Source organism: Ascaphus truei, chromosome 4 (assembly GCF_040206685.1).
Source record: "Ascaphus truei isolate aAscTru1 chromosome 4, aAscTru1.hap1, whole genome shotgun sequence".
Lineage (NCBI taxonomy): Eukaryota > Metazoa > Chordata > Amphibia > Anura > Ascaphidae > Ascaphus > Ascaphus truei.
The window spans coordinates 203,702,208-203,714,390 of record NC_134486.1 but is presented as its reverse complement, the minus strand read 5'-3'; the positions used below and the strand labels follow the sequence as shown (position 1 = coordinate 203,714,390).

Here is a 12,183-nt window from a genome sequence, read left to right as displayed (position 1 = left end):
AGTCTAGTCCCTCTGCAGCTCAAGACACCTGTTCCTATGGCCAGTCCCACAATTTGTGAGACTCAGGAAAAATCTCACTTTCTGTCTCAAAGGCAGGCTTTTCTAACAAACCTAATCAGCCAGGTGGTGTTGGTTCATTGACTACCAGCAGTTAACCACCACACTGCTGGATTAGAGGCACATTTCCTGAACAGGGATAAATCCCCTGTTACATACTGTATCTGCACTGACATTATATTTAATTTTCCCAGTTGGGAAAGCATCTATCCCTCATACACCTGCTACCATATACGGTATGTAGAATTTATTGGGTCAGGGTGTGTTTAAAAATGTGCTTTACTGTTGGTAGCAGTAAGTCAGGAAAAGGCTTAGGTAGGAGTCTCTAATGAGACTATTAGTGAGGGCTAGAATTTAATAATACCTGGTTACTCTTTTGGCTTCTCCACAGATTGAGATATGTATCACCAGCCTTATAATTTCCACTAATTAATAATACTGTGTATATAAAATAATACATACAGTATAATGCTTGCCTTAAAGGTAGTGTCCCAGACCTGTGACAATAATTCTGAAACAGAAGGGGTTTAAGCATTTTCAAAAATCTAGAAATGATACATTATTATGTCAGGATCAATTTCTGGAGCAACAATGCTTTGAATGAAATGTCAACATTATATTTAACTTTTCTTCTCCACACACCCCTGTTAGTTTCAATCTGCTTGGCACTTGCCTGAGTTGTACAGTTAGTTACTTTGTTCTATTTTTTGAAATATGGTTCTTATACTGTATTCCAAATTAAATGTGTTTCCTTTTCTGCATTCACTATACTCTCTATTTCAAGTACAGAATGCTAACATAAGACCTCTAAATTCAAACCAGCTGTCATTCATCATTCTTTACAGTAAAGTAAATAGCGACAGGGAAAATACATCTCTCACTTATAAATGACTAAAACTCATGGGGGAATATTAACTAAAATATAACAACCATTACAGCTCATTAACAGCCATTCCCTTGAATGACCATTAATAAGTTATAATGGCTGTCACATTTTAATGTATAATTAAATAGTAATCATTTCCTACACTACAAAGTAAAGAGTTCTTTACAATAAAAAGTGGAGAGCAGAATATTTTATGAAAAAATAAAACTAGACTCAGGTATATAAACCTTGTTTGTTATCCGAAGAATAAGCAGGTGAACAAAAGATCATAGTTTATTTAAACTGTTTATGTTAGTATTTCCTGAAAATATTAAGGGCCTCATGCAGAGAGCAGCGAATTTTAAAAATGGCGAATTTCATAAAAAGGAGCTTTTTTGGAGAGTTTTAATCTCCATATGCAGAAAAGTGCGAATTCTGCTATGTTTAACATGGATGCGTCTGGCGAGTTTAAATTGGCGAGATGCGCGCTTCGGAAACATGTAAAAACAAATTCGCGCCTTTTTTTTTCCCTTTGCAATGGCCGCGAGCGCCAGTTTTTTTTGGCGAGGCAAAACGGAGACAATCGCGCCATTTTATTGGCGCGAACAGCCGCTAGATGCCGTTCGCGCCTCTCTGCATACGGATATATTTTAAACTGGCGAGATTGCGGTTCTCGCCAGCCGCGAGGCGAGTTTTACAAATAGAAATGAAAAATTGGCGCGATTTTCGGAAATCTCCATTTTCTGCTGTTTTCTGCGCGATTATCTCCAAAAAATGGCGAATTTCGAAAATTCGCTGCTCTCTGCATAGGCCCCTTAAACTTTTACTTGTGCTTGCTTATTCTATGCTTTATTTAGAATACATAAAGGAAAAATATGCAATATACATGGTATGGATACTGTGGGTATGTTTTTAGACAGCTTTAAAAAATATTAATATTATATATTAAATAGCAGAATATTTTATGGGGGAAAAATAGTCTCAATTACACTGGAAACACAAAGGTATATAAACCTTGCGTGTTAACCAAAGAATAAGCAGGTGAACAAAAGATCATATAGTTTATTTAAACTGTAAATGTTGGTATTTCCTGAAAATATATAAACTTTTACTGGTGCTTGCCTATTCTATACTTTATTTATAATGTGCGAAGGGAAAATATGCAATATACATGGTATGGATACTGTGGGTATGTTTTTAGACAGCTTTAAAAAATATTAATATTGAAAAACAGTCACAATTATATAATATTTTGAGAGGGGAAGAAAAAGGGGGTAATTCATCAAAGCGTGGTAGTGCCGATTGGGGCACTCCTTCATGGGCACTCCCATTGAGCACTATCTTTCTATAACTAATATATAGCAGCAGATCTTTCCAATCAGATAGCTGCTTTAATGAATTATTCCCTCCCCCAACCCCCTATAGTGGAAAGAGAGCACAAAAACCTCTAGTACTTGGCAAACAAACAGAAGAATAATAATTGTGTGCAAATAAAATGGAGTATGATAACATCCAACACAACACAGGTATATTAAAGTAATACATTTTTTTTTTATAATTGGTATCCATTGTGTTCGGAAGTTGGTACTGTATGCACCAATTGTGATGCATAAACCACTAATGAATATATGTTGTATTTCAGTAAAATGCATCTGTTGGATTTGACAATATTTTCAATAATTAACATGTAATATTCAGGCACTAGGCTTTTTCAACTTACAAATAGTTCTCACTAAAATGATTTCTTTTTTTCTTTTTTTGCAGATTAGAGGGAAAATGATACTCCAAAGTAATATCACATTTTTCCATTTATTATCTAATAAAAGCTTGACATGGAATACACTTCCCCAGAGAACAGGCCTTCACAATGAAACTGGATTGCCTCTTGGGAGTTTTGACATCACTCAACACATTGGCAATTTCTCTTCAGTCACAGTTGAAAGCAATACTTCAGTACCTGGCAATAATACACAGAAGGATTTCTTAGGTGGCCATAGTGTATGGCAAGTGATTTTAATAGCCTTTTTTTGTGGAATAATTGCCTTGGTGACTATTATAGGAAACATACTTGTAATTGTAGCTTTCAAGGTGAATAAACAGCTGAAAACAGTCAATAACTATTTCTTATTGAGTCTTGCCTGTGCCGATCTCATCATTGGTATAATTTCCATGAATCTTTTTACCACATACATCATTATGGATTATTGGGCTATGGGAAGCCTTGCATGTGACCTCTGGCTAATGATTGATTATGTGGCAAGCAATGCATCTGTCATGAATCTACTTGTTATCAGTTTTGATCGATATTTTTCCATCACAAGGCCACTTACTTACCGAACAAAACGAACAACCAAAAGAGCAGGGATTATGATTGGTTCGGCATGGATAATATCCTTTATACTTTGGGCACCAGCTATTTTGTTCTGGCAATACTTTGCTGGAAAGCGTACTGTACCCACTGATGAATGCTTCATTCAGTTCTTGACGGAACCTATCATTACGTTTGGAACTGCTATAGCTGCCTTTTATCTTCCGGTATCAATTATGACAATTCTGTACTGGAGGATCTATAAAGAGACGGAAAAACGTACAAAAGAATTGACCGGACTGCAGGCTTCCAGCAGTAACGGGGAGGTAGCGCAGCTTGCACATCGAAAAAGCAGTTCTAGAAGCTATAGCAACTCTGAAATTCAGCAGAACATGAAGTTTTCTTCCAGGAGGCAATATTTGTGTTGTCCTTTTTGGCCGAAAACAAAAATATGCAAATCGTCTATTAGGCAGGTAGAACAAGACCACAGCAGCAGTGAAAGCTGGAATCACACTGATGCAAATGCATCCTTCGATAACTCAGGCACTTCTGATGAAGAAGACATTCCTGAAAATTCAAGAGCAATTTACTCCATTGTGCTAAAGCTTCCGGGACACAACACAACACTCAACTCCAAGAAATTACCAACCACTAATCAATTAAATATATCACCAGATTATCTTCAGATATCTGACGCACGCCCTAAAGAGAGAAAATCTAAAAATCTGAACTCTCAAAAGAAACTTCTTGATGATAGAGGAAGCTTTCATAAGAGGTATTCTGAAACTATGGTTGCGTCAAGATCTGTAGTATCAACAACACAATTTGAACAAGCAATACCAACGATGACCACTAAAACAACTGCACCTCTTCCTATATCTTTTAAAGAGATTACTCTAGCCAAAAGGTTTGCTGCAAAGACCCGAAATCAGATCACAATACGAAAACGAATGTCTCTTATCAAAGAAAAGAAAGCTGCACAAACACTCAGTGCAATTTTGTTCGCTTTTATCATAACTTGGGCTCCATATAATATAATGGTTTTAGTCAATATATTTTGTGAAAGTTGTATCCCCAAAATGTATTGGAATCTGGGGTATTGGCTGTGTTATATCAATAGCACAATTAATCCAATGTGTTATGCTCTCTGCAACAAAACTTTTAGAACTACTTTTAAGACTTTACTGCTGTGCCAGTGTGATAAAAGAAAAAGACGCAAAAAGCAATATCAATTGACACAGCCTGCTATGTTTCTCAGAAGTATACCCCATGAATCTTCTTAAACTCAAAAGGTGTGACAACAATTTGCGGCTACAATAAAAGCCTCTTTTCAATATTCAGTAAAGTTCCGTCCATGTGCTAGAAAATAGTTCACGTCCTGTCAAATAAATGGGACTAACATCTTCTCTGAAATGGAGATCAGTGCTTCACTGCATATTTATTTGGGGTCCAATGAGGTATAATTGCTGGATTTTGGTAGTTCAGAAATGTTATAATTCTGCTATTTACTGCAATATAAAAACTGATGTACAAGCTAACTGGACGTGTGAAAAATCATCTTTAATTACTTAGCATAACATTTTGTGTAGAGCAAACATGGGAAATCAACCAGTTTAAGTTGCATGATTTGTGTACTGCATCCAATTGTTAGAATTTATCTTGTATAGCATTTGAATATAAGATAGCAGATAATCTCCATCAGTTATTTAATGGTTTATTGCAATAATAATATAACTTCACTGAATATTGCAAATGAAATGCTGATTAATATTAAACAATGCTATGTGTCAGAATAAGCATGCACTCTTTAAATGGACAGAATTTGAAATGGGAAATTATAGAAATATGACATCTAAAAATGGTGCCACATTTGTTGTTGCACTGAAGTTAATTTACTGTGAAATAGCAAACTGTGTACACTCATTACAGTTCAAGAAGTAAAGAAAAAGACAAATGTGTTATGTAAATTATATGAACCTGAATATTTATATTCCAAATGTTCTAGGTTAGAATATATAATTTTTTTTATTATTTACATTTTGACAGTGCATTAAAGTTAAAAAGAAGAACGTAAACATTTTATACAATGAAAAAGAGGATTTTTATGCTTATACAGTATAAGGATAAAACATTGTAATTCTGCATCTGGTACTGTGCTGTACTTTTCAGGTATTTGCTTGAATAGGAATTTATGGAAAATTAATTTGTATTGTCCTTTTAAAATATCAAAACATCTTGATAGCATCAAATGTGGTAAGGTAACTTGTTGTTATTTCTAAGAGACATCACTCATATGACAAACACAGAACGGGATTTATAACGGTGTTGTATTTTTATTCATTGTCAGTTGGTGATTACAGATAATGTGGTCCATAGAAAAATTACTGTATATTGAATGGAACGTTTGTTTATAAATTATTTACTTTTGTGATACATACAAAGACAACATGGTGGGTTATGTATTAAGCTTTGCACAAGGAGCTAAACCATGGCAGTCCAAGATATAGGGACCCCGCTGCTTCTGAGATACTGTGTGGATCTGACATCCTCTTAATATTGATTCTCCCAGAGAAGAATTATTTTATCACTAGCGACAGCCTCACTATAGCAGCCAATAAAAAGCTTTGGCATAATCGTGGGAAAACATGGAGGCTTCCAATTAGGTGACCCCTCAGCCATATTTGTGTTTCCTTAAGTCACAAATACTGGTACAAGTTTATTTTTTTTAAATCTCAGCATTGGGAGGTCCCAGTTTTCCACTTTAATTTGACACTTTAAGCTACATTTGCTAAAAAAAAAAAAAAAACAATAATTTAGGTAAAAAATATGCACTGCAGCAAGGGATTAATGCCTCTTACTGCTATAATATTACCATGATATTAACAAAGCTAATTGTTTGCAAAAAGACAGTGTCATAAGAAGTGTATTCATTATCATAGGCTGTATATATTAATTAGCTCTGATGACATTAAATGTAAAAACCATCCTGCATCTCCCTCTTTGCCTGAACAATGAACGACAGGGGACTGATTGCTGAGTCCCATTAATGCGGTTGACAGGCCTGTGTAAAGCTCTGAACAAACTATTACATCTATGAAGAACTATTTTGCTAGTCAATTAAAAGATATCAGAACCCACAAGAAATCCAAACAACAAATACACACAAATATCAGTACGTTATTCAATGTTCCCCTTTTCAACGTTTTATTGTTATTTAATAGGGGATGGACAAAATTTGATGTGTGAAATTAGAACCTACCGGAACTTTACATTTCAAAAACATTAATATTTTGAGAACAAATCTAAAACCCCAAAATTATTTAGAACTAAGACAAAAAAAAAACAGAACAGGCCAAGTGCCCATCTCTGCAGTGGAATTAAAAACTTGGTCATCTTTTAAAATTATTTGACTTTTATTTTTAGTTTTCTAATTGATTTAAGGATTTTAAGCATTTTGTGATTAATTATAATATAATATCTGTGATATTATGCTATTTTGTTTTTTTCCTACTTACTGCATTTAATTAGTTTTTTCAGAATTTTGTCAAAAACCAAGTAAATTCAGTCTTGGTAAAACCAGACCAAAACCAAAAGATGAAAATGTTAAAACAAAACTTTTTATAGCAAAAACATGCGCAACAGTGCCCAGCCTAATTATTTAAATTTTGATTCAATAATGGTAAAATATCTTGTTAGACATTAATATTCTATATGCAATGATACACAACACATTTCAGCTTAATAGTGTTATATGGCTATATGGCTACGCACAGCCCCTAAGTTGTTTGTTTAATGTTGATATAATACTTTTTATTCTTTAATTGTAATGCTATTTTCAGTGATTTATAAAAGTCTATGTGAACAATGGATTTGTTGTATTGTGATAAGCATTTATTATTGGAAGAAACTAATACTTTTGGCAACAGGAAATACTTTTTTTGTAATGCAAGCAGAATAATTTAAGTGAAGAAAATAAATAACGTGTCTGCCTGATTCCTTTTGTTACTATCTGAACACATTTTGTGGGGCTACAGTGCTATATCTTAATGAAGTCAATACATTTATAAATGAACGGTCCATATCACTGAAGAAGTAGCAAAAAAACTTAAATTTTTCTAACGGGAGGAGACAAGAAAGCATAAGAAAGGGCCATGGTGGCCCGAAACATCGCTTTTTGCACTGTCTCCTGCCTTTGTCCTTAGTAAAATGTCAGTTTTTTGCTACTTCATCAGTGTTTTGGACATTTTTATATTTAAATTTATATATCTATGTGTTGAAACTAGGGTGGCATTCCCTGGGCCAGCACGCACTTTACGAACAAAAACTATAGACATCAAATGCCATTTTTTTTACAAGTTGTTTTGAAGGTATCAAACCATTGAATTGCATGCCGTGAATAGATAGAAACAATCCAAAAAGATCACACATCTGTCAAGACTCCAGGTGCAGCATGGACCTCAATAGCCGGAACAGCAAGGAGTAGGTGAAAGCGTATTTAGGTCACAGGCCTCTGCCTTGCGGCAAGGTATCAGATGGGCAGAAGTCAGCAACAGGGAATCCACAAGAATGGGGCACAGGGAAAGAGGCTATGTCAGGTACAGAGAACAGTAACAAAATGGGACAAGCCTAATTACAGACAAGGACCTTTATTACACACAAAGACTATTGCACAAACAGGCCAGGGCAAATCAGCTATTGAAGAAAAGAGTCAAGAGCATATAAAACAAAGGCAATGTGAAACAGGAGACAGCAAACTATAACTGCAAGGCAAGTAGAGAAGAGAGGAGAACCACGAGAAGACAGAAAGAGGAAATTCCAGAGGAGACAGAAGCAGCAGCACACCCGGTGGACAAACAAAGGAACTGTGAGAGAGGGAGACTTAGTTAAATATGTCAGGGATATTCCTGACAACATGTATGTATGTATGTATGTATGTCTTTATTTATATAGTGCCAAAAATGTACTCAGCTCTTCACGAAGAATACAGTACAGGGAATTATAATAATACAATACACTGGCGACACACTTTATTCGAGCTTGGCTAGTCCCACGAATTCGGGTATACCCGGGTGTATTGAGGTTTGTGACTGTTTTCTGCCCGAGTACATTGAGTTATTTTCCAAGCAGGGATTGAAGCATTTTATTCCCGCTGGCTGCAATACTGCACAGTATATATATATAAACTGCATTACAATTCATGAATTTATGCCATCTGGTAGACACGCGAAGCATTGCAGCCTATTAAATCCTAATCATTATCATTTAACAGATCAGCCGCCCATCAGCCAGGCATGAACCCAGGCTGGGAAGGCAAATGCAACGGGGCTTGTCAGAGGTTAGGAGTGGCGCATTCCAGGTATCTGCCAGGTACATACCGGGTATTTGCTCGAATAAAGTGTGTCGGTGCAGTAAGTGCAGCAAAATCAGACAATAGGAAAGGAAATCCCTGCCCCGAAGAGCTTACAATCTAATAGGTTTGATGGGGAATTTACAGAGACAGCAGGTGAGTGAATAAGTGCTGCAGATGGCAGTGCTTGGTCACAATGGATGGTAGGAGTGACTGAGTGTGGGACAGTAACTATGAGTGCAATATAATGGAGTGCTCACCACAAACAAGGCATGATCACGAGGCCGAGGTGGGGATTTGATATAACACCAACCCACAGTCGCATGGGCACATCTGGAGTGTAGATTGGTCGAGGTAGCTGGGTTGGGGTAGGAGAGATCTGGATGGTCAGTTATACTTGCCGAGGTCGGTGTTGGAGAGTAGCGGATCGTAGGAGGTACTTAGTTGTAGGAGGTACTTAGCCGTGGTCTGAATTGGAGAGAGGCAGATCATCATGGTACTTTGCAGAGGTCAGTATTGGAGAGGGGCGGCTGGTCGTACGTTGCCGAGGTCAGGAGAACAGAAGAGCGGAGTCCGGAAGATTAGCCAAGGTCAGGAACAAGGAGCAGCACAATACTGTGGAGGCAAGACAGCAGTGAACACTTTGCTAGCAGGAAGGTTTATGCTCAGCCAAATTGCCAGTGTGCCAGCTGAGCATATAAAGGGAGATTGCTCCAACCTCATTGGACTTACTCAGGAGTATGCCTCGCTTTGGTTGGCTGGAGAGATAGCACAGGTGTATACACAGGCAGTGGAATCAGCAACAGGTGTAGTAAAGGCAGAGGAGCAAGAAAGGTTCTGCAAATATGCACGAGTGTCGGGCATAGTGGGACCCGCCGTGTGATGTTGTGTCACCGTGCAAGCACAGGCTGGAGGCGGGGCCAGTGGGGACGGCATTTAGTGCAGAGTGTGGTCATCGCGCGCCCCTAGATGGAATGCTGGTATTCGCCAGCAGGTGAGATGTGCTGCAGGAGAAGCAGAATACCCGGTTGCGGGTTGTGGTATGCGAGGAGCGCAAGGAGCGTGCTGAGGATCAGGGATTCTTACATGCAGGCTATTGGGATGCTTGATTTGTGGGGCAAGTTTTAAGGTTAGTCAGTATTAAAATGAGAGGGTTAACACAATTTACAGGGGAAGAGATGGCAGGGAGGCATGGGTGAAATCAGGTGTATATGTCTGGCGTCAGCCTTAGGGGAGATCCCCAGCAGGAGGAAGGAGTAGATAGAGGGTGTGAATAGAGGATTTGTGTGGGTGTTTTTTTTTATTGAAAGGTAAATAAGTTGCTGGGAGAGAGGTGTAGAAATAATAGTGCAGTGGGGAGTGTGGAAGTTTGAGAGAACAGAGACGTTCACAAAGGAGTGAGGAAACAGTAAACAGAAAAAGCTGTAGGAAGGGCATAGTGAGATGCAGGAGAAGAGACTTCCCAGGTACTGGAGGATAGAAAGAGTACAAATAATCACAGCTTTTGGAAGTTCTCACAGTTGTAAAGTTGTTGTGCAGAGTCCAGATCTTCCTCAAATCTTCACCTCCAATTTCAACTCCAAAAATTAACTCTGTCACACACTTTAAATGTGACAAAATTAACTCTGCCACACACTATAAATGTGACACTTTTGATGTTACACAGCCACATGGCTTCACAGCCTAGATAGTCTGTCTTAAGTACTCTGATCACATGCAATTGAATAACAATTAAGGGGGGGGAGGGTCTGCCTATCAACTCACAGAAACATACCCCAATAGTTAATTAAATCTTAATTTCTCTTGATGGTAGAATTCAGCTCAATGAAACATACCTAAAGAGCACAAGAGGGAGGGGATAGGGAGTGATCACAAAATCATACCAATTGAATATATAATGAGTAAGTGAACAAATATATTTTGATAATCATAAACATAAACTGTGAACTGAAAAGTGAATCAGAAAAACAAAGGAGTGCAAGATGATTGCACCCCTGAAAGAATTCACTAAACTGCACACCACTGGAATTAAAATGTAACTTTTAATATTACTTAAAACATATATTACCAAAGAAATGTGTAACGTGATTAAAAAGAAATTAAATCAAAAATACTTAGCATCTGAGTCACCGAATTATGTGATGAAAACCCCCTTACACCAACTATTAATGTTGGGGGGTGGAGGACCCAGAATGCTATAAATCAGGGTGTGAACCCCTCTGGATCAGCTAACAGAACAAGTAATCAGAGATGTAAACATCAGCAAGGGAGGGTTATTAATATAGAAACAACCTAGTATTATGATGTGCTATATAAGCACCTCAATCATGTATCTGATTAAATGCAAATTAGAGTGTGCAGACACCATAAGTGTAGATTCAATAACTAACACTCATGGGACAGCTAACAAAGTGGTGAAATAAATTCACAGCACAAAAGCTGTAAGGCACATATATAGCTAGGTGGAGAAATGACAGCAGCCCTCACTGACTAGCGACACTCAACTATAATAGAAAAGTGTCATTGAACTGTATAGGATGAACCAGGTGACTACTGACACTACATTAAAACAGCTCCAAGTAGGAGACTGACAACATTGCACGTCAACGCGCGTTTCCCTCCAGCTATGGAGCTTCGTCAGGGACAAATTTGCTAGGATGGGGAAAGCAGAGCGTTTTTATACCCTCCCGTCACCATGATTGCATAATTAGTACAAGCTGCTATTGCGCATGCGCACCGCAAGCGCACGCAAAACCACAAAATAAACTATCCAATGTAATGAATTGTGGGCACCCTTGTGATCTTACATAGAGTACCTCCGTAAAGCTGCCAATAGAAACCTGCTGATCCATTAGTGCGGTGTAATGCTGGTAAATCCGTTCGGGCCGAGTAAATGTTTACTGTGCATGCGCAAACACTTAGAAAATAAAAAGTCAAAATTGACTCAAACTAATGTTGAATGCGCATGCGCATACCGGAAACAAGGCATCCAGTGCGCAGATGTGAGCTTTTAGTCACAGACTGCCACATAGATGCTAATTAAAGCATCTAAGGCAAACAAAGGCAGCTATTAAGGGGATACTAGCCTAATAAAGGAATGGGTAAGCACTAGCCCTAACAATGAGGTCCAATGCCAGCAGCATACAGTGGATGTGTATGTTGTGGTTCCCCCTATAAATATACAAACAATGTGTCACTGAAAATGCAGTGAAGAAAAATAAAATAGAAAATAATTAAATTATATATATATACATACACGATCTTAAATCTATTTCATGCAACAAAAATTGTTATAAACAGTATGTATATCGACATTACACACATAATAAACCCAAAGAGGAAAGGGTTTACAACTCTAGTATTATAGTCACTGAATTGGATAAATTTGTAGAACAATAATAGGATAATATAGGTCAATACCAAAAACTGGTACCTCACATAGTGGTCACAAGAATAGACTCAGCTGAGCATGATACATATCATGATAAATGAATGGTAAGTAAGGAACAGACCAAAAAACACACAAAGTTCAAATAAAACGGTTTCTATTGTAATAACCCTCCCTTGCTGATGTTTACATCTCTGATTACTTGTTCTGTTAGCTGA

General features: G+C 37.5%; 1 protein-coding gene across 1 annotated transcript in view; it reads left to right on the top strand.

Moving 5' to 3' along the window:
• CHRM3 (cholinergic receptor muscarinic 3) overlaps window positions 1–7,176 on the top strand; it is an 83,771-nt gene extending 76,595 nt beyond the window's left edge. Inside the window, exon 2 of the mRNA XM_075596756.1 lies at window positions 2,687–7,176. Coding sequence (XP_075452871.1) covers window positions 2,699–4,513 — 1,815 coding nt within the window. The 5' untranslated portion in view covers window positions 2,687–2,698 and the 3' untranslated portion in view covers window positions 4,514–7,176. The remainder of the gene's footprint in view (window positions 1–2,686) is intronic.
• Window positions 7,177–12,183: the final 5,007 nt, after the last annotated feature.